At 48.2% G+C, this 26498-nt stretch overlaps 1 protein-coding gene across 9 annotated transcripts in view; it reads right to left on the reverse strand.

Annotated features, from left to right (window-relative positions):
* The window catches only part of SEMA5A (semaphorin 5A), a 300988-nt gene that overhangs the window by 202977 nt on the left and 71513 nt on the right, over nucleotides 1-26498 (reverse strand). For 8 of the 9 annotated variants that reach the window (XM_077309645.1, XM_077309644.1, XM_077309649.1 and 5 more), the window contains one exon: nucleotides 10215-10399. In XM_077309645.1, coding sequence (XP_077165760.1) covers nucleotides 10215-10350 — 136 coding nt within the window. In that variant the 5' untranslated portion in view covers nucleotides 10351-10399. Of the gene's footprint in view, nucleotides 1-10214; nucleotides 10400-26498 lie in introns of those variants that run through there. The other variant, XM_077309652.1, reaches the window with a different exon arrangement.

Raw genomic sequence — 26498 nt, forward strand, 5'->3', positions numbered from 1 at the left:
CGTTGGTCAGGCGGTCGGTAGCAGACACCAACCACCACACTGTTTGTTTTCCCCTCGCTTATTTTCACCCAGATGCTTTCCACTGTAGATATGCTCTCCTCCACTAGAATTTCCTGCCAGGTAAGGCCTTTTCTCACATACAGTGCCACTCCTCCACCTCTTCGATCTATTCTGTTTTTTCTGAACAGTTCATATCCATCCACCATTACATTCCAGTCATGAGAATCATTCCACCAAGTTTCTGTGATGCCTACTAGAGCAGTGGTCCCCAAACCCCGGTCTGGGGACCGGTACCGGTCCGTAGATCAGTTGGTAGCGGGCCACAGCTCCTCTTCGTCCTCTTCCCTGGCTGCAGCCTTGAGGGCTCCCCTGCCACTCTGCCGCCGGCTCACCTTTGGTGCTCTCCAGCAGCCACCGTGGCTGGGGCTCCCCCTTAGTGTGGCACTGCACAGCTGCTGCTGGCAGTGCCCCCCAGTGGGCAGCAGGAAGTCAGGGGCACCAGCGGGAAAGCAAGTAGAGCAGGGGCTTAGGTGGTGGTGACGATTCCTCGGTAAAAGACTACCCCCCCCCCGGGCCTCAGCAAAATTGTCAAGCATTGACCGGTCCCTGGTGATAAAAACGTTGGGGACCACTGCTATAGAACACTCTACAACAGCACTAGCCAACAGCTACAATATGAAGGGCTCATCTGCATGCTGAATTGGAAATTCGGTTTTACAAGGGCAATGAAACAAGAAAGACAGAACTGCATATTGAACCAATCTTCCCTCCCATATGTCATTAGGACCATTCTGAAAGACACTGAAGCTCTGTGGCATTTGTTCTGGCTGCTGCCCAAGAAGAGTCTGACTCAATTTTTGTTTTTGCCAGCCAACAACCAGCACTTTTGTTGTGGGGAATGTGAAGGAACAGTCTTGTGCTTTGGAACATTTCTCATAGATCTTGGAACCTTCCAGACTTCATCACCTGCCTTCAAACACTTTGTCAAAAACATTGCATATTTTCCACATACATTTGCATAAATTTGATGCAAATTTAAATGAAAAATATAAAAATTTGCATTGTTGTTGTTAGTTGCGAAGTCGTGTCTGACCCAGCGTGACTCCATGGACAATGATCCTCCAGGCCTTCCTGTCCTCTACCATTCCCCGGAGTCCATTTAAGTTTGCACCGACTGCTTCAGTGACTCCATCCATCCACCTCATTCTCTGTTGTCCCCTTCTTCTTTTGCCCTCAATTGCTCCCAGCATTAGGCTCTTCTTCAAAAAGTCCTTACTTCTCATGATGTGGCCAAAGTATTTGAGTTTCATACAAATTTGCATCATTAACCTCAGGACTATGCTAGCTTAGAAATTCCACCTGTACCATTCATACCATCCAAGAGAAATGCCCCACACTTAGGAATGGTATTTGAGGATATATGTAGATAACCAGAATAGGTAGTGGGAGCCCAAAAAGTCCTTGGGCATATGTAGAAGAAAAAGAGGAGTTACTTTTTACACCCTGCTTTTCATTACCTGAAGGAGTCTCAAAGTAGTTTACAATCGCCTTCCCTTCCTCTCCCCACTCTGCGAGGTAGGTGAGGTTGAGAGAGCTCTGAAAGAAACTGTTCTATAACAGCTCTAACAGGACTGTGACTGGCCCAAGGTCACCCAGCTGGTTGCACATGGAGGAGGAGCAGGGGATCAAACCTAGTTTGCCAGATTAGGAGCCACCACTCTTAATCACTACACCAAGAATGAACCTTCCATCTTTTCGGATCTTAGCCACAATCTGCTGACATTTCCTTCAGCAAATATTCTCCTGATGTTTAGTATCTAGAGGGAAAAGTCAGGCTGTTTCCACACCCGCAAAAAGTGGCACAATCTTAATGCTTTGTGGAATTACAAGCATTTTGCACAAAAATCTCACAATTCAGGTGCAGCTCCAATTGCGCTCCCTTTTTACACTGCAGTTTGCAAGTGCTGGTAAAACCAGATTCTTTCTATCCCCCGGGAGGAAATTTGTGGCAGTGGAAGCTCAAAAGTGTAGAGTTGGCTTCCTCCTCTGTTTCCCACTTCAAAAAATGATGTTTCACCTCCGACTAATAGACTATCCCTCCTCCATCCCCCCTCCCTCCCTCCCTCCCCTCTCTTCCAGACTATACTTTTCTTATTTGAACATGATCACGTTACAACGCTAATCTGCAGTATCATATATACCACACACACACACACACTCACCCCACCTCCCCATCTCCCCCTCCAGCTTCTAAACGCACCTTATGATTGAAGGTATAATGGGCACTTTGTAAATTTCATGCAGGAAAACATTTGTGTAATAGTGGCTGATGTGCTTTGACTTCTTGCATGCATAGTGACTGAGTGCACATTAATGCAGGGGCGGAACCCTGAGTGATTTGAGTGCCATGGGAATTGAGGGATGGGGTGTGTTTTAAAATTTTTCTTTACTTTGACTGCGTAACAGCACAAGCACATTATGACAGCCATGCTTACTTTTCTCCCCCACGTTTCACCACCCTTGCCTGAGCCCTAGACACCCACTCACCCTTTCCCCCAGCAACAGCAGCAGCTAGGAGTCAGAAGCAGAATCCGAGGGGTGAAAAGGGGGGGGGGGGTCAGACAGACAGTATGACATTTATTACAATCATAGATCAAAATAAGGTGATGTGATACATTAAAACCAGGATTTAAGACATCCCAAAATACACACAGTAAGAATGTCTACAGACAAACTACTCTAAGATAACACAGTTCTCCGGTTCATTTTGCACAAACAAAGGAATTTTGCGAATTTTCATCGTTGCTGCACAGAAACTGGCAACACTATAAATTGTGCCCTTATTTGTATCTATAAGCAGCATAGAAGTGTAAACTAGTTCTGAATGCCCAGGAAGTCCACATTGCAGTGGTAGAATGAAACTAGTATAGATCTCATTATAATATTGACCCTGAAGAACTGTATGTTCCACTGTTTCTATATGTCCAGAACCACAGGGGCATTTCCTTTCCAGAGCCACCTTGGTGTAGTGGTTAGGAGTTGCAGACTTCTAATCTGGCAAGCCGGGTTTGATTCTGCGCTCCCCCACATGCAGCCAGCTGGGTGACCTTGGGCTCAGCACTGAAAAAGCTGTTCTGACCAGGCAATAATATCAGGGCTCTCTCAGCCTCATCCCCATCATAGGGTGTTTGTTGTGGGGAGAGGAAGGGAAGGTGAATGTAAGCCGCTTGGAAATTCCTCTGGGTAAAGAAAAGCGGCATATAAGAACCAACTTGTCTTCTTCTATAAGGTATTTTCCTATATCGTCCTTCCATTACTGCTCAGGGGAGGACATTACAGCATGCTAAAGGGAAGGCTCTCCTGTACTTCAAGATTGTGCATGCTCAGTTGTTGTTTTTTTAATGGAAGGGAGGGAAGATGGGAGGCAGGAACACCCACGCTCCCAATGGCAGTGCAAAATGCAAGCCACACTTCTGGTCCTGCATTGAGCAGGGGGTTGGACTAGATGGCCTGTATGGCCCCTTCCAACTCTATGATTCTATAATTCTGGTCGGTGCCACAGAAAACCACAAATGCAGAATGCCAGGTGCAAAGTTTGGTGTAGTGAGCCAGTTTGGTGTAGTGGTTAGAAGTGCGGACTTCTAATCTGGCAAGCCGGTTTCGATTCTGTGCTCCCCCACATGCAACCAGCTGGGTGACCTTGGACTCGCCACGGCACTGTTAAAACTGTTCTGACCGGGCAGTAATATCAGAGCTCTCTCAGCCTCACCCACCCCACAGGGTGTCTGTTGTGGGGAGAGGAAAGGGAAGGCAACTGTAAGACTCCTTCGGGTAGGGAAAAGCGGCATATAAGAACCAACTCTTCTTCTTCTTCTTCTTCTTCTTCAAATTCAGCATCTGCATCCAGCATTCCATGCGGTTAGAACACACCGGCAAACTGTAACTGCGGAAACGGTGGCAGAGTCTGCGTGGCAACTGCAGGTTTTGGGGGAGGGTTCCCCCAGAACCCTTTTATTATCCAGAGAGGCTTTCTCCTTTGTTTCTCTTGTTGAGCTTCCCTGTCCTCTGCTAGGTTTTGCAAAGCTGATTCAGCAGCTATAATTGCCAAATAAATGAATAAATCTGAGACACAGCATAGTAGCAAGCAAAATGCCCCAGGCTGCTGTTTAGCAGTTTCTTGCACCACTCTGTGATAGTTACGCTCCTAAGGGAACATATACCAGTTACTAAGGGAAAAAAAATACTGCAGGACTGAGAAATTGGGGTGTTATTTATCTGTTTACCTTGCTGGGGGTTTCCTGTTCCTTCCACTGAGTAATCACTGTTTACCATGAGGTGCTTACCCCACCCCCTCATTCACACAGTAAAGCAGACAACTCCTCTCTTCTTTAGTGTTACTGCTAATTTTTGCAGTTACTAAAATTGCCAATACGGTGGCTGCTGATTCCCTGAAACTACGCTAGCAATTACGATGTTCCCTGTGGAGAAAAAGCAGGGCCTGTAGCAGTGGAAACCGCACAGAATGCTTTAGGACTGGTTCAAGTGGGTAGCCGTGTTGGTCTGAAGTTGCACAATGAGGTCAGAGTCCAGTGGCACCTTTAAGACCAACAAAGATTTATTCAAGGCAGAAGCTTTCGAGTCTGAGGAAGAGTGTTTACAATCGAAAACTCATGCCTTGAATAAATCTTTGTTGGTCTTAAAGGTGCCGCTGGACTCTGACTTTATTGCTTTAGGACTGGGAGATTAGATTGCTGTACATCTGATCCAAATCACTCCAAAACCAGCCTTGTATTAAAGATCCAGCCTTGTAACTGGACGCATCTCCCAGTTTCAGCATCCCCTGCCTGCAATAACCATTGGAACATTATTCTAATTTCAAAGCAGTGCTTTGGAGGGCTCTTGATAATGAAATGATCTCTGTACATGCACAGAAGTTCTAGCTTTTGAAACATGTTTTTAACAAATTATTATTGTTGTTGGATTTATTTCCTGCCACTCCCAGACAGGCTGGCTCACGATGGGTGACATACATAAATTCAGGACAATAAACATTTCCCAATTAACCTCCCCCCCCCATTAAAACCCTGTAGAATTACAGAAAAAATACAAAAACCATACAGCAGAAATAATAACATTATATCTTGACAGTCCCCACTAACAGCTGGACTGGCTAGGAAAGGGGTCATAGAATCATAGAATCATAGAATCACAGAGTTGGAAGGGGCCATACAGGCCATCTAGTCCAACCCCCTGCTCAATGCAGGATCAGCCCAAAGCATCCTAAAGCATCCAAGAAAAGTGTGTATCCAACCTTTGCTTGAAGACTTCCAGTGAGGGGGCGCTCACCACCTCCTTAGGCAGCCTATTCCACTGCTGAACTACTCTGACTGTGAAAAACTTTTTCCTCATATCTAGCCTATATCGTTGTACTTGAAGTTTAAACCCATTACTGCATGTCCTCTCCTCTGCAGCCAGCAGAAACAGCATCCTGCCCTCCTCCAAGTGACAACCTTTCAAATACTTAAAGAGGGCTATCATGTCCCCTCTCAACCTCCTTTTCTCCAGGCTGAACATTCCCAAGTCCCTCAACCTATCTTCATAGGGCTTGGTCCCTTGGCCCCAGATCATCTTCGTCGCTCTCCTCTGTACCCTTTCAATTTTATCGATGTCCTTCTTGAAGTGAGGCCTCCGGAACTGCACACAGTACTCCAGGTGTGGTCTGACCAGTGCCATATACAATGGGACTATGACATCTTGTGATTTTGATGTGATGCCCCTGTTGATACAGCCCAAAATGGCATTTGCCTTTTTTACCGCTGCATCACACTGCCTGCTCATGTTTAGTTTATAATCCACAAGTACCCCAAGGTCTCGTTCACACACAGTGCTACCTAGAAGCGTATCCCCCATCCAGTAGGCATGCTTTTCATTTTTCTGACCCAGATGCAGAACTTTACACTTATCTTTATTAAATTGCATCTTGTTCTCATTTGCCCATTTTTCCATTGTGTTCAGATCTCGTTGAACTCTGTCTCTATCTTCCGGAGTATTTGCCAGTCCTCCCAATTTGGTGTCATCTGCAAACTTGATGAGTAGTCCCTCCACCCCCTCATCTAGATCATTAATAAATATGTTAAAAAGTACCGGGCCGAGCACCGAACCCTGAAGTACCCCGCTACTCACCTCTCTCCAGTCTGATGAAACACCATTGACAACAACTCTTTGAGTGCGGTTCTCTAACCAATTCCCTATCCACCTAACGATCTGAAAATCCAGATTGCAGTCCTTCAACTTATCCATCAGAACATCATGGGGAACCTTGTCAAAAGCTTTACTAAAATCCAAGTAAATGACATCAACCAAATTTCCCCGATCCAGCAACCCTGTTACTTGGTCAAAAAAGGAAACTAGGTTGGTCTGGCAGGACCTGTTGGAGACAAATCCATGCTGACTTCCTTGGATCACCGAATTGTCCTCCAGATGTTTGCAGATCGCTCCATTTAATATCTGCTCCATTATCTTCCCCACAACAGAGGTCAGACTCACTGGTCTGTAGTTTCCCGGGTCATCCTTCCTCCCTTTTTTGAAGATCGGAATAACGTTTGCTCTTTTCCAGTCCTCCGGGACATCTACAGATCTTAAAGAGGTTCCGAAGATGATGGACAAGGGCTGTGCAAGTTCTCTGGAAAGTTCTTTGAGTACTCTCGGGTGCATTTCATCTGGACCAAGGGATTTGAACTCATCCAGTGCAGCTAAATGCCTCTCGACAACCTCTCTATCCATGTTAACCTGCCACCCAGACACTATCCTTTGGCTACAGCCATCTCTAGATGTGCCTAAACACTTTGACCTGTGGGGAAAAAACAGATGTAAAATAGGCACTAAGCCTTTCTGCTTTCTCTGCATCTTTCGTTAGAGTTTGTCCATCAGCACCCAGCAGCGGGCCTATTGCCTCCTTTACTTTACATTTGCTCCTCACGTAACTGAAAAATCTTTTTTTGTTACAATAGGCTTCCCTGGCCAATCTTAGCTCACTCTCAGCTTTGGCCTTTCTGATGATTGATCTACAGTGCCTAGTAACCTGTAGGTTCTCTTCTTTAGAGCTCTGTCCTTCCCTCCATTTCCTGAAAATTTTCCTTTTCTTTCTTAGTTCCTCTTGAAGTTCTCTGTTCATCCAAATAGGCTTCTTAGAGCTCCTGCAGTGTTTTCGTCTGAATCCTTTTACTTTTGGTTCCCTATGAGCTGGCCTTGCCGGTTGGGCTGCCTCCGATAGTTTTTCTTCCATACACTCCCTATGTTGATCGTCTCCTTCCCCTAGTGGCTTTAGTTTAAAGCTCTCCTGATGAATCTCCCCAGGTTCCTGCCAAACACATTCTTCCCCAGTTTCGATAAGTGCAGTCCATCAGGTGCTAGTAGGCCTTCCTCAAGAAAGCCTATCCCATGGTCCCAGAAACCAAATCTCTCCTGCCGGCACCAACTACGCAGCCAGTGATTCACCTCCATTATCTTCCTCTCCCGACGCATTCCTCTTCCCTTGACAGGCAAGATTGAAGAGAATACCACTTGTGCCCCCATTTGCTTGAGCTTCCTCCCCAGATCTTGATAGTCTTTTTTAATAGGAGCGATGGTATTCAGGGACATGTCATTCGTTCCCACATGGACCATCACAAATGGGTAGCGATCCGTAGCTTTGAGGAGTTTGGGCAGCCTTTCTGAAACATCTTTAATTTTCGCCCCTGGCAAGCAACACACCTCTCGGGTTAGGAGGTCGGGCCCAGCCACATGGCGATCCATTCCTCTTAGCAGGGAGTCTCTCTTTGTTGGTATGACAACCAACCACGCCTATGGACTGGCATGGAAGCATATCTTCCAGGGGGAGCCCCTTCTGATTATCTACTAGCACTAGCACTGACCTTAACCATAGACCTGGCAGAAGAGCTCCATTTTGCACACCCTGCAGAAAGCTGAGAGTGCTCCCAGGGCCTGCAGCTCCTTTGGGAGCTCATTCCACCAGGGAGGGGCCAGGATCGAAAAGGCCCAGGCCCTGGTTGAGGCCAGACATACTTCTCTAGGGCCGGGAATGACCAACAAGGAACCCGCAGAGCACAAAGCCTTGTGGGGGGCATCAGGTGAACAAGCGGTCATCGGGTGAACAAGCGGAAGGAAGGAAGGAAGGAAGGAAGGAAGGAAGGAAGGAAGGAAGGAAGGAAGGAAGGAAGGAAGGAAGGAAGGAAGGAAGGAAGGAAGGAAGGAAATGAATTACTTGGATTTTAGTAAAGCTTTTGACAAGGTTCCCCATGATGTTCTGATGGATAAATTGAAGGACTGCAATCTGGATTTTCAGATAGGTGGATAGGGAATTGGTTAGAGAACCGCACTCAAAGAGTTGTTGTCAATGGTGTTTCATCAGACTGGAGAGAGGTGAGTAGCGGGGTACCTCAGGGCTCGGGGCTCGGCCCGGTACTTTTTAACATATTTATTAATGATCTAGATGAGGGGGTGGAGGGACTACTCATCAAGTTTGCAGATGACACCAAATTGGGAGGACTGGCAAATACTCCGGAAGATAGAGACAGAGTTCAACGAGATCTGAACACAATGGAAAAATGGGCATATGAGAACAAGATGCAATTTAATAAAGATAAGTGTAAAGTTCTGCATCTGGGTCTGAAAAATGAAAAGCATGCCTACTGGATGGGGGATACGCTTCTAGGTAGCACTGTGTGTGAACGAGACCTTGGGGTACTTGTGGATTGTAAACTAAACATGAGCAGGCAGTGTGATGCAGTGGTTAAAAAGGCAAATGCCATTTAGGGCTGTATCAACAGGGGCATCACATCAAAATCACAAGATGTCATAGTCCCATTGTATACGGCACTGGTCAGACCACACCTGGAGTACTGTGTGCAGTTCTGGAGTCCTCACTTCAAGAAGGACATCGATAAAATTGAAAGGGTACAGAGGAGAGCGACGAAGATGATCTGGGCCAAGGGACCAAGCCCTATGAAGATAGGTTGAGGGACTTGGGAATGTTCAGCCTGGAGAAAAGGATGTTGAGAGGGGACATGATAGCCCTCTTTAAGTATTTGAAAGGTTGTCACTTGGCGGAGGGCAGGATGCTGTTTCTGTTGGCTGCAGAGGAGAGGACACGCAGTAATGGGTTTAAACTTCAAGTACAACGATATAGGCTAGATATCAGGAAAAAAATTTTCACAGTCAGAGTAGTTCAGCAGTGGAATTAGCTGCCTAAGGAGGTCGTGAGCTCCCCCTCACTGGCAGTCTTCAAGCAAAGGTTGGATACACACTTTTCTTGGATGCTTTAGGATGCTTTGTGCTGATCCTGCGTTGAGCAGGGGGTTGGACTAGATGGCCTGTATGGCCCCTTCCAACTCTGATTCTATGATTCTTCTATGAAAGGGCAGAGGGGGAAGGAAGGGGGGAAGGGTCCAGTGGGCAGGTATGTGGGGGGGGGATTGCGAGGGGCCAGCGGGGAAAGAGTTTGCGGGAGAAAAGGGTAGGTGGCTGGGTGTTTGGGGGTAGGAAAGTGGCAGCAGCGGAGCGCGGGTTGAGTAGCGAGGGGGGGAGCGGGGAAAGAGTTCACGGGACAGAAGCATGGGTGGCTGGGTGTTTGGGAGCAAGAAAGCAGCGGCGGAGCACGGGCGCAGTGCAGAGAAAGAGACAGACAGAAGGGATAGAGAGAGAGAGAAAGGAAGAAAGGAAGGAAGGTAGAAAGGCGAGAGTAAAGAGGACTGGGCAGGGGGGAAAGGAGGAGGGGAAGGCAAAGGGTCCACTGGTCGCCCCTAGCCCCACCCCCAGGGCCGCATGGCTGACCTCTCATGCGCTGTTGACTGTCTCAGCGCCTTCCAGTCACTTCACCAAAAAGTCAGCATTCAGGGATGCCAGCCTCCTGGTGGCTCGTGGAGATCCCCTGGTATCACAGAGGGTCTCCAGACAACCAAGATCCACTCCCCTGGAGGAAATGGCTGCTTTGGAGACTGTAGAGCACTGTACCTTGCTGACGTCCTTCCCCTCCCCAAACCTCACCGTCCTCCAGCTCCACTACCCAATTGTCCAGGTATTTCCCAATTCAAAGCACTGCTGAATTTAAGAACAGGGACAAAGGTCTGAAAGAGTACTGGGCAGACACTCAATCTTACTTTCCTCAGTATATCATTTCTAAGAAAATATTTGGACAGGCCACCTTCCTGGCTTACCTCCACTGGGAACAATAGGGTGCACCGCCTGCTGGCACTGAGGATCCTCTGGTCCTGCTGTCCCCCAGCATAACATCCCCAGCCCTGTGACTATCAGGGCAATCAGGGTGTTGTCATTCATCTTGGCTATCTTCATGCCAATCCCTTAGCCAGAAATCTGCCTTGTATTCAATAGTGAGAAGGACCTGCAGAATGCAAAGAGAAAAACGACAGATAAAGGATGGTCATTTTCAGGGGTGAGGGGTGGGAGGTGGAAATCCGCCTTCCAAGGCCTGCTGTTAAACCTGATTTCCTTGCAAGTTGCCACCCAGCTTTCCCAACACCTTTTGGATTTTGCCAGTGCCTGCATCTGTCCCAGCCATTTGGTCAGTAAAATCTTTGTACCCAAACCGTTGGGTGGAAGTAGATAAAGGGGCTGTAAAGGTAGGATATTTAGTCTTAGGGTTGGAAATATTCCTGGAGGTTTGGAGGTGGGACTTCAAAATTGTACAATGCCTCAGAGTCTGGCCTTTAAAGTAGCCATTTTTGCCTGAAGAGCTGATCATTATAATCTAGAGATTAGCAGTGATCTAGAGACGATGGTAGAGGCCAAGAGTAATCTGGCAACATTGCCGCCAGTCTGCCCCTGACCACTGCACTGAGAAGAGGTTGGTAGGGCTGACAAGGGTGGTGAGAACAGAGGCTTGGACAGGCTGTGCCAGTCTTTTTTGCCCAAGGGCAAAATCCTACAACTCCACTCACTTTGCTTCAGACCACTGACAGAGCTGGCATGTGGCAGGTGTATGCTCCCCCCCCCCTTCAGGCCTGCTGTGGAGGTCCCTCTAAAAGCCCCTCACTGAGGTGAGGGAGGCATTTCTGAGCACAACGCAGGGGTCTGTGGAGGTAATTGTGCTTTCCTTTTGAGGGGAGGGGGAAGCTTTCCCCTGTTGCTAAACAGTTGGCTGACAGGGAGGCCACAGAAAAGCCCCTTCTCACTTAAAATACTGCTCTGGCCAGCCTCACTGCTGGAGGGAAAATGCAGCCAAGCAACTATCTGTAGATTTGACACCTACCACATCGGGTTGTTGTGCAGATGAAACTGGATGCTGTTGTGGAGGTTCTTTTTCATCTGCACAACAACCTTGTGCCTCAAGTGTTTCAACTCCACAACAACCTGCGTGGGAGGCCCTAAAGGTTTCTTCTCAACAACAGCCCTTTCCAAACTCCAAAGCAGCCCTTTCTGCCTGGGGAGCTGATCTTCATAGTCTGCAAATGAGGTGTAATTCCAGGAGCTCCCCAGGCTGCACCTGGAGTTTGGCTATTGCTGGGTTGGAAATATTCGTGGAGGTTTGGAGGAAGGCCTTAAAATGGTACAATGCCTCAGAGTCCACCCTCCAAAGTAGCCATTATAATCTAGAAATGAGCAGCAATCTAGAGACGATGGTAGAGGCTTGCAGACTATGGTTGGGGGGAGTGGTGCAGGGGTGTCCCTCCTGTTTGTATTTTGGGGTGCAGACAGACAGACAATGTCTTGGCCATGTAGACAACAACAGGGACTGCAGTTGCCAGCAGTAGGCCTCAGGCTTCAGAAGGGCAGACCTTACCAGCCAAGCAACCAAGTGGATTCTGGGGCCATGTGCATTCCTTTTGAAGGGATGCATGTGAGGGGGGAGAGCTTTTCCATCAGCCTAACTGGAGTCCTGATCTTTATAGTCTGGAGATGAGCAGCAATTCCAGAAGATCTCCAGGCCCCACCTGGAGGTTGGCTGTCCCTGGTTTGAACATTTTATCAACCTTAAAAATCGGAGACAGAAGGAGCAGGGCAGATACCTGTCTACTGTGATTACCCAATGTGTATTAGGGCAGGGTGATGTTTCAGTGTATGTGACCTAATTCACAACAAGAAGGGAAATGAAGTTGAATGCAAAACTGTGATGAATTGGTTGCCATGTAATCTCCCCCTAAGAAGAGTCTCCAGTCTGATTTTCCCTTCACATAGGAGCAACCTAGTATTCAACCCCATGCCCTTATAGACTGGACAACTCCTCCCCTTCCTCTTCCCACTGCCAAGCTCTATCGCCCATTGTATTACTGCAGTAGTCCCCAACCCGCGGGCCTCGGCGCCGGGCCGCGGCTCCTTCTTCCCTCCCCCCCGAAGCGAGAAGCTCTCCAGGCCGCGAGCAAATCGGCCGCCAAAGCAGCCGATTAGCTCGCGGCTCGGCAAGCTTCTCGCTTTGGAAGGGGAGGGAAGAGAAGCTTGCCGAGCTGCAAGCTAATCGGCCGCTTTAGCTTTAGCGGCCGATTTGCTCGCGGCCCGGAGGGACCGGGAGGGAGAGCCGCGGCTGCCGGCATGGCAGCGGCGCAAACGCGCATGCGCGGCAGTCCGCGCATGCGCGTTTGCGCCCCTGCTGGGGCAGGCGCGTTTGCGCTGGGGCTGCTGCGCGTGCGCGGGCCCCCGGGCCGCCCTCTCCCCCCACTACGCCACAGCGGTCCGCAGCAAGCAAAAGCTTGCGGACCACTGTATTACTGGATACAACAGGCTTTGCTCCTAGTAGAAACATAAAACATAAAGAATTCCTTATTTTATTTTTCTTTCTTACAGAAACACATTCACACCGTCTCCTGTGGGCTTAAACTGTGGGCCAGACTTCTTTTCCCTCTCCTGGGGTGGGCTTAGCAGCTGCATGAGCTCTGAACAGACTTCACAAGCCCAGGAAAGACCAACTTCTTGTGTATCATTTGTTATTCAGATTCAGTGTGATATCTGGTTGTCCATGACTTAGATCAGCCTTTTTCCAACTATTTATAATAACACAAAATAACCCTTACCTGGTTGCTCAGGACAGGTAACATCATGAAGTATATAAGTACATGGATAACAAATTTTCAGTGTTTTAAATTTATATTAACGTATCTTCTTAATTAAATCATAATATTAAAACACCTCCTTAAAAACTTTCCAAAGGGGAATTTAATTTCTGTTGGACAGTTGGTCATATGGATGGAGCATTGCTGTCTAACAGTAAGGGAGACCAGCATTTTCTAGGTGTTAATTTCCTGGCCTCAGCCATAGTCTGAGCTCTGTTTTATAAGCCCTCTGGAACTGCTGAATGTCCTGGAGGGCCCTGATCTCTCCATGGAGAATGTTCCACCAGATTGGGGCCAGGACTGAAAAGACCCTGGCCCTGCTTAAGGACAATGTTACTTCTTTGGGGCCATGGGTCTTGAGCAAATGTTGTTCTCTAAATCTCTGTGCTCTTTGGGGGTATAGTGGAAGAGGCAATCCCATAAATTCTAGGGTCCCAGACCATTTAGGGCATTAAAGGTTAGCACCAAGACCTTGAACCTGATCCAGTCTCTAATCTGTAGCCAGTGCTGCTGAGAGAGCACTGATGTAATGTGGGCCCTCCACTGAATCCCAGTACAGATGTGTGCTTCTGTGTTTTGGACGAGTTGGAGTTTCAGGATCAACTTCAAGGGCTGCCCTGCATAGAGTGAATTCCAGAAGACTAATCTGGAGATGACTGTTGAATGGATCATGGAGACCAGGTTGGATGCTCACAGGTATGGCACAAGCTGTCATGCCTGGCCAAGATGGAAATAAGCCTGGTAGGTGACCTTCATGATTTGGGCCTCCATAGACAAGGAGGTAACCAGAATCCAACCCAGACACCTTATCATAGAATCATAGAATCATAGAGTTGGAAGGGACCTCATGAGTCATCTAGTAAAACCCCCTGCACTATGCAGGACACTCACATCCCAATCGCTCATCTACTGTAACCTGCCACCCCTTTGCCTTCACAGAATCAGCCTCTCCGCCAGATGGCTATCTAACCTTTGTTTAAAAATTTCCAAAGATGGATAACCCACCACCTCCCATGGAAGCCTGTTCCACTGAGAAACCGTTCTAACTGTCAGGAACTTCTTCCGGATGTTTAGATGGAATTTCTTTTGAATTAATTTCATCCCATTCGTTCTGGTCTGTCTCTCTGGGGCAAGATACAACAATTCTGCTCCATCCTCTATATGGCACCCTTTTAAATACTTGAAGATGGTTATCAGATCCCCTCTTAGTCATCTCCTCTCTAAGCTAAACAGACCAAGCTCCCCCAACCTTTCTTCCTACATCTTGGTCTCCAAACCCCTCACCATCTTTGTTGCCCTCCTCTGGACATGTTCCAGTTTGTCAACATCCCTCTTCAATTGGGGTGCCCAAAACTGAACACAATACTCCAAGTGAGGACGAACCAGAGCAAAGTAAAGTGGTACCATCACCTCCCGTGATCTAGACATGATACTCCATTTGATACAGCCCAAAATCCCATTTGCCTTTTTAGCCACTGAGTCACACTGCTGACTCATGTTCAATGTATGGTAGTGCTGCCCTAGCCGGTCACACACAGGGTTAGTCCAAAGGAATGCACGATTTCCGAGTCACCCAAGTTCAGAGTGCATACCAGAGAGTAGTCAAAAGTCCAGTCCAGGTCTTATCCGAAGCCTTGACAGCCAATGTTCAAAGGAATACCTACAGGAGAGTCGTTTAGCTCACCAAAGTTGAAAGCCGGAAAGTCATTCAAGCATAAATCAAGTCCACATTATCTATTCGATGTCAGTCGTCGTACCAAGGGTCGTCAAGCCAGGAATCAGTCAGGCAGAGCTTCGCTGAGTCGTAGGTAAACCGGAACCGGGTCAAGGTAACGGGTGGGCTTGTGCAAAAGTTGTACACACACTGAGAAGCAGTGTTGCCGTGCATAAATGCAGGCTGAGCTGACAGGCTAAGTGGTTGTACCTGTACTCAGTCTCTTGAATCAGCCCCACCTGGGTTCCATCTAGCTTTCAGCCGAGCACTTTGATGGCGTGCTGTCAACGCCCTTCATCTGCATTCCCTCCTGCGCTCTGGAGATGAGTCTGGACTGCGAAGGGGTGTTCCTGCAGGCTGAGGTGCTGCTGGAGCAGAGGGCATGAAGACTGCCCGGCTGGGACCTGGTTGTGTGTCCCTATCGGCCTCTGTAACCGGCATCCTGCTGCTATGCCCCAGCTCCTCATCTTCCTCCTCCGAGGGATCTGGCAGAACAGGATCTGGCATTGGTGCAGAGGCACCCTCCGGTAACAGGGCCATTACAATGGTCTACTAAGACTCCTAGACTCCATCTCCTGCCAAGACAAGTCTCCCCCATCTTATATTGGTGTTTTTGGTTTTTCCTACCTAAATGCAGAACTTTACGTTTGTCCCTATTGAACTTCATTTTATTCAGTTTAGCCCACTTCCCGAGCCTATCATTATCATTCTGTATTCTGTTGCTGTCTTCAGTTGTGTTTGCTACCCCCCCCCCAGTTTAGTATCATCTGCAAATCTAATAAGTATCTCCTCTAATCCCTAATACAAATCTGTAACTCCAGGGCAAAGTGGCCAATTGGGAGCTGCGTGAAGCACGGCTCCCCATTGGTTACTTGGCCTGTCCTAGGGACACCACACTGCCGACTTGCCAGTCCTCCCAGGCAGCCGCTGCACATGAAAGTTCAGTTGAGTGTATTCGGGTAAATATAAAAGGAGTAAGAAATGACAGTGGTATTATTGTTGGGGTCTGCTATAGACCACCCAGCCAGTCAGAGGACTTGATTGAGATATTAATAAACCAATTTCCAAAGAGGGGGGAAACAGTGGTCATGGGTAACTTCAATTACCCAGATATCTGTTGGAGGACCAACTCTGCTAAAAATACAAACTCCGTTAAATTCTTGTCTTGCTGACAGCTTCATATCCCAGAAAGTAGACAGGGGAACCAGGGGATCTGCTAATTAAGACTTGATTCTCATCAATAGGGAATAACTAATCAATAGGGATGAGGTGGAAGTAGTGGGAACACTTCGTAGTCATACAATCACAGAATCACGGAATCATGGAGTTGGAAGGGGCCATACAGGCCATCTAGGCCAAACCCCTGCTCAACGCAGGAACAGCCCAAAGCATCCTAAATCATCCAAGAAAAGTGTGTATCCAACCTTTGCTTGAAGACTGCCAGTGAGGGGGAGCTCACCACCTCCTTAGGCAGCTTATTCCACTGCTGAACTACTAGGGTTGGACTAGATGGTCTGTATGGCCCCTTCCAACTCTATGATTCTATGATTCTAATTGCATCTTGTTCTCATTTGCCCATTTTTCCATTGTGTTCAGATCTTGTTGAACTCTGTCTCTATCTTCTGGAGTTTTTGCCAGTCCTCCCAATTTGGTGTGATCTGCAAACTTGATGAGTAGTCCCTCCACCCCCTCATCTAGATCATTAATAAATTTGTTAAAAAGTACCGGGCCGAGCACGAGCCCTGAGGTACCCCGCTACTCACCTCTCTCCAGTCTGATGAAACACCATTGACAACAACTCTTTGAGTGTGGTTCTCTAACCAATTCCCTATCCACCTGACTATCTGAAAATCCAGATTGCAGCCCTTCAATTTATCCATCAGAACATCATGGGGAACCTTATCAAAAGCTTTACTAAAATCCAAGTAAACGACATCAACCGAATTTCCACTATCCAGCAAAACTGTTCCTTGGTCAAAAAAGGAAACCAGGTTGGTCTGACAGGACCTGTTGGAGACAAATCCATGCTGACTTCCTTGGATCACCAAATTGTCCTCAAGATGTTTGCAAATCGCTCTCTTTAATATCTGCTCCATTATCTTCCCCACAACAGAGGTCAGACTCACTGGTCTGTAGTTTCCCGGGTCATCCTTCCTCCCTTTTTGAAGATCAGAATAACGTTTGCTCTCTTTCAGTCCTCCAGGACATCTCCAGTCCTTAAAGAGGTCCCGAAGATGATGGATAAGTGTTGTGCAAGTTCTCTGGAAAGTTCTTTGAGCACTTTCGGGTGCATTTCATCCGGCTCAGGGGATTTGAACTCATCCAGTGCAGCTAAATGCCTCTCGACAACCTCTCTGTTCATGTCAACCTACCACCCAGACAATAATGGAGTAATTCCCCAGAGAGGTCTTCAACTGAGTAACCCACGCAGTAATGGGTTTAAACTTCAAGTACAACGATATAGGCTAGATATCAGGGGGAAATTTTCACAGTCAGAGTAGTTCAGCAGTGGAATAGGCTGCCTAAGGCGGTGGTGAACTCCCCCTCACTGGCAATCTTCAAGCAAAGGTTGGATACACACTTTTCTTGGATGCTTTAGGATGCTTAGTGCTGATCCTGTGTTTAGCAGGGGGTTGGACTAGATGGCCTGTATGGCCCCTTCCAACTCTATGATTCTACTAGCAAGAAAGCCCATTGCAACCAGGAATGCAATGGGCGCTAGGACCCAGGGGACACCAGGAGGTGTTTTTTTTTCTGCTGCGTGGAGCTGTGAAAGGCTCCGACAGGGTTTTTTTGTTTTCTGCTGCTTGGAGCTGGGAAAGGCTCCTACAGGGTTTTTTTTTCTGCTGCTTGGAGCTGGGAAAGGCTCCTACAGGGTTTTTTTTCTGCTGCTTGGATCTGTGAAAGGCTCCTGCAGGGTTTTTTTTTTCTGCTAGCTCTCGTGGGCGTGCCGGCTTGGAGCACCTACAGGGGTTTTTTTCCTGCTGCTTGGAGCTGGGAAAGGCTCCTTCAGGGTTTTGTTTTCTGCTGCTTGGATCTGCGAAAGGCTCCTGCAGGGTTTTTTGTTCTGCTAGCTCTCGTGGGCGTGCCGGCTTGGAGCTCCTACAGGGAGCTGCTGCTTGGAGCTGGGAAAGGCTCCTTCAGGGTTTTGTTTTCTGCTGCTTGGATCTGCGAAAGGCTCCTACAGGGTTTTTTGTTCTGCTACTTGGATCTGTGAAAGGCTCCTGCAGGGTTTTTTTTTTCTGCTAGCTCTCGTGGGCTTTTTCTGCTAGCTCTCGTGGGCTTGGAGCTCCTACAGGGGTTTTTTTTCCTGCTGCTTGGAGCTGGGAAAGGCTCCTTCAGGGTTTTGTTTTCTGCTGCTTGGATCTGCGAAAGGCTCCTACAGGGTTTTTTTTTCTGCTGCTTGGAGCTGTGAAAGGCTCCTTCCGGGGTTTTTTTTCTGCTGCTTGGAGCTGTGAAAGGCTCCTGCAGGGTTTTTTTTTTCTGCTAGCTCTCGTCGGCGCGGCGGCTTGGAGCTCCTACAGGGGTTTTTTTTTCTGCTGCCTCTCGTCGCGCTAGCGGCGAAAGGCTCCTCCGGGGGTGTTTTTTTTTTTTCTGCAGCTTCTCGGCGGCTGGAGTCTTGTGTTGTGTTTGCGGCGGGGGCTTCCTTGGGGCCGGCCTGACGCGGTGAGAGACGCTTCGCGCCTCTCACCACGTCAGGCCGGGAGCAACTGCGAGCCGCGCTGAGCGCGGCTCGCAGTTGCTGGGGCTGGGAATCGGAGGGACCAATCGGCAGGCGCTTCGCGCCTGCCGTTTGGTCCCTCCGGTTGTCTGTCATGAGGAAGGGTCCAATCCGGACCCTTCCTCATCCCGGACACATCCCGCCCCAGAACCCCTTACTGTTTTATTTAGTCCGTGGCGCCCGCGGCGCCACGGGCGGTGTACAGATGATTCTATAAGTCCACACTCCTAACCACTACACCAAATTGGCTCTCCAAACACTTGGATCAAATCATTTATATAGAAGTTTAAAAGTACAGTAGCTGAGACACAGCCTTGCTTGATCCCTTTGAAGGTATTAATTGGGTCAGTTAATTGCTACATCTTACTCTAAGAGCCGTGTTCTGGTATAAAGATCTAATGAGAATCAGAAGCCTTCGATCAATTGAAGTGGACTCTAGAGTCAAATGCTGCTTTGAAGTCTACAAAGACAGTATATAGTGAGGCAGGATCTTTACCCCTGCAAGATGCTCCGTCTTGCCTTCAGCTCTTGTAGAGGGTCGCTATAAGAACATTCTCCTTACACTGAGACAATGTTTTTGTGGGAGTGGCAAAACTGATACATGAGAGCATATATTGTTCCACTGCCCTGCTTATGTAGACATTCATAGCAACTTGATTGAACCACTCCTTAAAAAGTTGCCAGAACATCATGATGTAGATTGAGCAAAGAGGCTCCTAAGTGATGAGTCCCCCCAGGTGACACCTCAGCTGGCTAAGTTTTGTGCCGCCACCATAAAAATCCGATGCTCTAAAGTAGCATAATTTTAAGTTCTATTTTATGATCTGTTTTAAATTGTATTATATTAAATGACTATATTATTTTGGTCTTTTATGTATTAACTTCATATAACTTGGTCTGAACAACTGTAATAAAGTTTGAGATCTTTATCAGACATTCTTGTTTGGGAGCTCCAAACATCAAAAGTAAGGTGGGTGGTCAGGGAAGACAGACCCTTTTCTGCAGCAGCCCCTTCTCTTTGGAATGTCTCCCTACAGCATCACACCTGATACTGAGGGCTTCTGCAGTCTTTTTTGCCTTGATCATGTGTCTCTGTTGCTTCAGCATGGTTTTATTTTTCCTGCATGTGTTAGCTTCCTCTAGTGTAGTGATCCCCAACCTGTGGGCTGCGGACCGCATGTGGTCCTTCGACTAATTGGAGGTGGGCCCCGAAGGACGCCTTCTCTTCCCCCCCCCCTGGCCCTTTACAACTCACTTCGGGTGTCATTGTCTCCCATCACTCCCAGATGGGACTATCTCGTTGCAGAGAAACAAGCTCAGGGTTCCCATTGATTTGTCATTGTCATGAGTTAAAATCGTGAATATTTTCATGAATGAAAATAAAATGTTCCTTATGTTCATTGTTGTGGTGTGTCTGTATCTTATTTTGAAGGGATGTTTAAACATTACCATAGCGATCAGAGAGCGTTAGGGCAGTGGTTGAGAGTAGAGGAGTAAACTACCCCCCCACGAGGCCTCAGTAAAAGGTGTTGAGTGGTCCCCGGTGAGTGATCCCCAGCGTTGAGTGGTCCCCAGTGATAAAAAGTTGGGGACCACTGCTCTAGTGGACAATTCAATATTGCATTATGTATCTGAGGGGCCATCTCTCTGAATACACTCCCCAGAGAGGTTTTCAACTGAGTAATTGTCAGGAACCAGGCTGAGCCAAGCCTGCAGAGTCCGTGATAAAGACACATCCGAGATCCAACAGTCAGTTGAGAATCCAAAGAGAGCTTTATTAAACAGAGTCCACAGAACGCTAAAGCAAGGCAAGATCTTCCTAAGCAAAGATCTTGATAATAACAAAGAGTAATAGGTACTACAAGGCAGATATAGGGTTCTCTCGATAAGGGAGGGGGGCTAAGGCATTTTGGCGGGAGAGCGAGAGGGCACAAAAGGTGTCGGGCCTCACAGGATGCCAGATGGCTAGGAATCTAATCTAGGTTGTTACAGTATTGTTGAGACTAGGCTGTCTCTGTAAGGACACTTATAGTGAGATTGATACATCAACAGCGGAAAACTCCCGCTGGGAAAAGAAGGAAGGCTTGGAGCCTGAGGACAGATTTACAGGTTAACATCCCTCAGTCTTTCCAGAGACCCCGCTGGGAATGCAAAGGGGGGGGGGGGCGCTGGGAATGCAAGGGGACTCTTGGAGCCAAAGGACAGATTTACAGAGTTATGATGGCTGGCCTTGCCAGGGTCCAGGAAATGAAAAAATCATGGATCGGGGTACATGACAGTAATGCCAACCTGCTGAGGATTCCTAGTCCCAAGGAAATCTATCTCGCCTCAACCAGGCCTCTTCAGCCCTGGCTCCTGCCTGGTAGAATGAGTTCCCAGTAGAGTTCAGGGTCCTGTCGGAGCTCTCTGAGTTTCACAGGGCGTGCAAAACAGGGCTCTTCCACTGGGCCTATAGTTGAGGTCAGCCAATCAATTAATAACAACAATTCCAATGAAATCTCAGGCCTCCCGCTGTCCTGCCGACCACAGTCCTCTGCCCCCACCCAATTCCTCCTTTGGATCATTTGTGCATTCAGTTTGTTTGCATATTTTGATACTGTTGCCACCTTTTAAGATGTGTCAATGGAAATATTTTAATTGCCAGGCTTTTTTTGGAGACCAGTGCCAGGGACCTCCTTCAAACCCAGACCCTTGTCAAGCAACTCTGACCCTCCACACATCCCAACCTAAAGCCACAGCCCAGCTGCTGTCTCCCCCTCTGACCTGAGCTGTTGCCCTGTGCACAAAGTCCTGAGTTCTGGCTGCTGTTTGCCTGTTCTTGTTTATTACACCCTCTGTTCATATCCTTATACATGTTTTAAATGTACCAGTTTATTAGTTCTGCTGTTCTGCCCTGAGACATCGCAGTGAGGGGTGGTATATAAATATGAATGAATGAATGAATGAATGAATGAATGAATGAATGAATGAATGAATGAATGAATGAATGAATGAATGAATGAATGGTCTATCAGCCAGTGCTTAGAGGAAGATTCATTACTGCAGGGGCTATTTGAAATTGATGTTCTACACACATAAAAACTTCATTTCTGCTAAAATATGGTTGCACTACAGGCTGGAGGAATAAGGTCCATTCCACACAACTTAAATGTAGCTAGTCGCCCTAACGGATGACCTCCGTCGCCAGCTGGACCGGGTTGGCTCAGCGCTGCTTATATTATTAGATCTCTCAGCAGCGTTCAACACAGTAGATCATGAGCTTTTAGCTCACCGCCTCACCGATGCTGGGACTGCCCTTCAATGGCTGATCTCCTTTCTCCAGAATCACAGACAGAGAGTAGCATTAGGAGAGAGCTCATCAAGCCATCACCAACTGGCTTGCAGAGTCCCCCAAGGGGCAATTCTCTCCCCAACTCTATTTAACATCTTTATGCACCCTCTTGCCCCTGGTGTGGAGGTTTTGGCTGGGTTGTCACCAATATGCTGATGACACCCAGCTCTTCCTCCTGATGGATGGCCGCCCTGATTCTTCCCCAGAAACATTATCCAGTTGCCTGGAAGTGGTGACGGGGTGGCTCAAGCAGAGTCGTCTGAAGCTCAACCCTTCAAAGATGGAGGTCCTGTGGCAGGGCAGGAAAGGTCCAAGCAAGGAAGCGTGCTTATGCAATCTGGATGGAGTGCAGCTAACAGTGGCCCACTCTGCCAGAAATCTGGGAGTGATACTTGACGCCTCCCTCTCTATGGAGGCTCAGATCATGATGGTAGCACGGCTGGCATTTTTCCACCTTCACTAAGCCAAACTACTAGCGCCCTCCTTGGTCCCGGAACACCTCACCACAATGATCCACACAACGGTCACCTCTAGGCTGGACTTCTGTAATTTGCTCTACGCTGGCCTACCCTTATTCTTGATCCGGAAATTGCAATTGCTCCAGAACGCAGCTGCCAGGGTCCTCACAGCAACATCTCGGAGGTCCCACATCCGGCCCATCCTTCAGCAGCTGCGCTAGCTCCCAGTTGAATTCTGGATCAAGTTTAAGGTTTTGGTTATCACCTTTAAGGCCATATGCACTCTGGGCCCAGCATACTTGAGGGATCGCCTCTCTGCCTACACCCCTCAAAGAGCCTTGCGCTCTACTACCTCCAATCTCCTGGTGGTCCCTGGCTCCAAAGAAGCCCACTTGACCTCAACCAGGGCCAGAGCTTTCTCCATTCTGGCCCCCACCTGGTGGAACGAGTTCCCAGAGGAGATCAGGGCCCTGACAGAACCCAAACAGTTCCACAGGGCCTGCAAAAGGGAGCTCTTCCACCAGGCATTTGGTTGAGGTTGACCTGGACAATTGCTTCCAATTGGCCCTCAGGTCCCCCCCCCCCTCCTATTATGACTGCCACTAATCTGCCTAATGCACTGGGTCCCAGTAAGAGTTGAGCTGAGGCTCCATTGCAGTTCTATCATATTATTATTGCTGTTATCATGTTGGGGTTATTGTTGCTGTACTGTTATTGCTGTTGTCACATGTGTTAACTCATGTTATCTGTACCTGTTTCCTGTTCCATGTAAACCACCCTGAGCCTTCGGAGGAGGGCGGTATATAAATATGAATATGAATATGAATATGAATATGAATATGAATATGAATATGAATATGAATATGAATATGAATATGAATATGAATATGAATATGAATATAAATATAAATATAAATATAAATATAAATATAAATATAAATATAAATATAAATATAAATATAAATATATTGTAACACTTTGCAAACGCTACATTTTTGACATTATGCACAACATCGTACACAAACCGCAGCACTCCAGCAACACTCCCGCAACTTTCGCTTTTTTATAGTGCTTTGGGGGAATTGTAAAAAGTGGATTCCCCCTTTAAAAAGCGCTTGACTCCTGAGAACCACCTGCAACACATCAGCAAAAGACATGTGCATTCTCAGGGCCATTTCGCACAGAGCTCAAAGTTGCTATTTGGTTGCTGTTAGCGAAATCGCTACTTCAACTAGCGAAATGTAACTAGCTGTGCCCGTAACGCACAGCTGCGGTTTTTGCGGAATTTAGCACTTTCACTTCTCGTCACTTTCGTAACCCACAGGCTTCGGGGTCTCCGTCGTTTCGCTACAAAGGAGGACCCTTTTTAGCGCTTCTGGCCTCCCGTGCCCGTCAATCAAACTGCAGGCACACCTTTGACCTCGACCCTAAAGCCGGACTTGTCGGGGTTCCCTTTTTTTTAAAAAAACCCAGGAAACCCCGTAGCAACGCGTTATCGTCCAATCATTGCCGCCCTTGGAACGTGTTTTCTATTGTTTTCTATGAACCAGAGGTTGATGCATTGATATGTTTGATTGGTTAATCCCCGCCCACAGTACACGCCCACAGGTTACCTGCTTATATGCACCTGGGCAGACACGCGGTCGGCCTCACTCTTTGTTTGCGTAGCCTACTGCCCGCAGCACAGGTTAACGTTGCAATGGAGAGGATTATTTTTCAATTGTTGGCTCAGATGCTTGCGGTGGTCCAGCGTATCCATACCACCGTGCGGCATAGGAGGGCTGCTATCGAGAAATACCGAGAACGTATTGCCGGAGCGATGACCACCAGTACAAGACGTTCTCTACGGGCAACCATGGCGGCAAAGAAGCACTGGCAAGCTCTGGCAGAGGTCCGGTTCCCCACCCGGTTCTGGGTGGACGAAAGATTCTCTGACTGGTGGGAAAATTTTGTGTGGGCTCACTGAGATGATGACCACTGGATTGCCAACTTTAGAATGTCTAGGGGAACATTTTTTGAACTCGTGGAGGCTCTACGTGGACGCATGGAGAGGCAAGTCACAGGCATGCGGCACCCCGTGCCAGTGGAAAAAAGGGTGGCAGCCGCATTGTGGTACTTGGCCACCCCTCAGTACTTCCGGACAGTAGCCCAGCAATTCGGACTCGGAGTCACAACGGTTGGCGATATCCTTAAGGAGTTCTGCCTCGCCATGAAGGCGGAATTGTTCAGCAAAGTCGTGTGCCTCGGAGACCGGCTTGGAGCGGTGAGTGTCATTCTATCCCCTTTGCCCTTTAAATTTTTTTTCTTGTTTGACAGGTCAGCAACGAAGACGCGATGCACCCCACGCTGACATGCCATGGCTTATATTCTTTTCTTTCCCTTATTCCAGAGTATGGACGGGTTTGCCAGGCTTGGATTCCCGCATTGTTTTGCGGCCGTCGATGGAAGCCACATCCCTATCCGTGCACCCGGGGGAAGCATAAAGGAGTACGGGAACAGGAAGGACTTTTGTTCTGTTCTCCTGCAAGGAACTGTGGACTTCTCCGGACGGTTTATCGATGCCGAGGTGGGGTGGAGTGGCAGGAGGCATGATGCCCTTGTTTTCAGGGAATCGAACCTCAGGAAAGCCATGGACGAAGGGGTCTTTGTTCCAGGAAACCCCACCGCCACCATTGAGGGCGTGCGTGTGCCGGCGTTGGTGCTCGGGGACGGAGCCTACCCATTACGCCGCTGGCTCATGACTCCCTATAAGCGGCCAAGGACAGACGTGCAGAGCCACTACAACCTCAGTCACTCCCGGGCAAGGAATGTAGTGGAGCGTGCCTTTGGACGTTTGAAGTCCCGGTTCCGTTGCTTGATGTCACGACTCCATGTGCATATAGACAATGTGACTCCGCTGATCATCGCGTGTGTCATTTTGCACAACATCTGCGAGGACAAGGGACATAACATCCCCTTCCCTGTGGATGAACCTGATCCTGTAGTCCTCGAGGACACACAAGACATCCCTGAAGCAAGGAAAAAAAGGATCTATGCGGAGGGGTGCAAGGTTCGGGACGCTATAGCCACCCACATCTACAGAAACAGGAGGCGTGTTTGATTGTTTTTCCTACTCTGGTGTTGAATAAAGTTTTATGTTATTTGTTTAACCTTGTCTTGTGCGGTTTGTCTACTTAGCCAGCAAAAAAACGGGGATTCTCTGGTCCAAAAGCACTTTGACAGCCCTAAATGCTAACTCCCCGCTGAAATTGACAAACACAATACGGAAGCGCTGAACGGGGAAAGTTTGGGGAGGCGGGTAGCCAGGAAGTATTGGCGACCCCTGTCAAACTGGAGGATCAATCCACTTATGTTCCAAGGAATTATTTCATTGGTGGGCAGCTTTGATACATTTAAAATAGGGGTGGTCGATCGGAGCAACGCATGTTCGTTCCCTAACCGTCATTCCGAAGATGCCGAAGCCACGGAAGGGCTCCTTCTGGCAGCGCGCCGAGGCTGAGGCACTTCTGGAGCTTGTTCTGCAATCAAAAAGTGTTGGCCGCCTTATGGCCAGCACCCACTGCCACACCAAGGGTGCTTACCTGGTGTTGGCATCAAAGCTGAGGGAGAGGGGCTACGTCCGGACCTGGGAGCAGGTCCGGACAAAATTTAAGAGGGTGAAGCTGGACTTCCTGAACAGTCTAGAACAGTGGGGGGGGGGTCCCGCAGCCAAGTGGGAGAATGGTCTTCCACGACCAGATGGTCAAGATATGGGAGAAGGCTGGGAAGCCCCCCCTGGAAATGAGGAGGCATATGGGTGAGTGCTGCCCTCGTTGTGTTTTACCCTTAAACATGCATGGAATGACTAGCTGCCTCTTTCCCCTACTGTCCCCAATGACATTCGAGAAAGTATTAAGATGCTGTCCACCCCCTCTGACTTAGCCCGCCAGTACTGTAGAACCACTTTGGTTATGCGCTTTGACTCTGATTGTGGTGTGGCCATCAGCTGTGTTTCATCTCTGGTTTGTTTGCTTTTACTTATGATTTCTCTTTTTCTTTGCCCAGCTACACAATCACCATCCAAGCTGGCAAAAGCACCTGAGCGTGAGGAAGGGGAGGAAGAGGGACCTTCCACCTCAGGACACGCTGCAGGTGAGAGTTTTATGTCTTTGAGGGAGACCCATGTGTGTGTACCCCCATGGAGCCATATGGGAGCCTGCTGTGATGCTTCCAT

The sequence above is a fragment of the Paroedura picta genome, chromosome 14 (assembly GCF_049243985.1).
Source record: "Paroedura picta isolate Pp20150507F chromosome 14, Ppicta_v3.0, whole genome shotgun sequence".
In the NCBI taxonomy this organism is placed as follows: Eukaryota; Metazoa; Chordata; class Lepidosauria; order Squamata; family Gekkonidae; genus Paroedura; species Paroedura picta.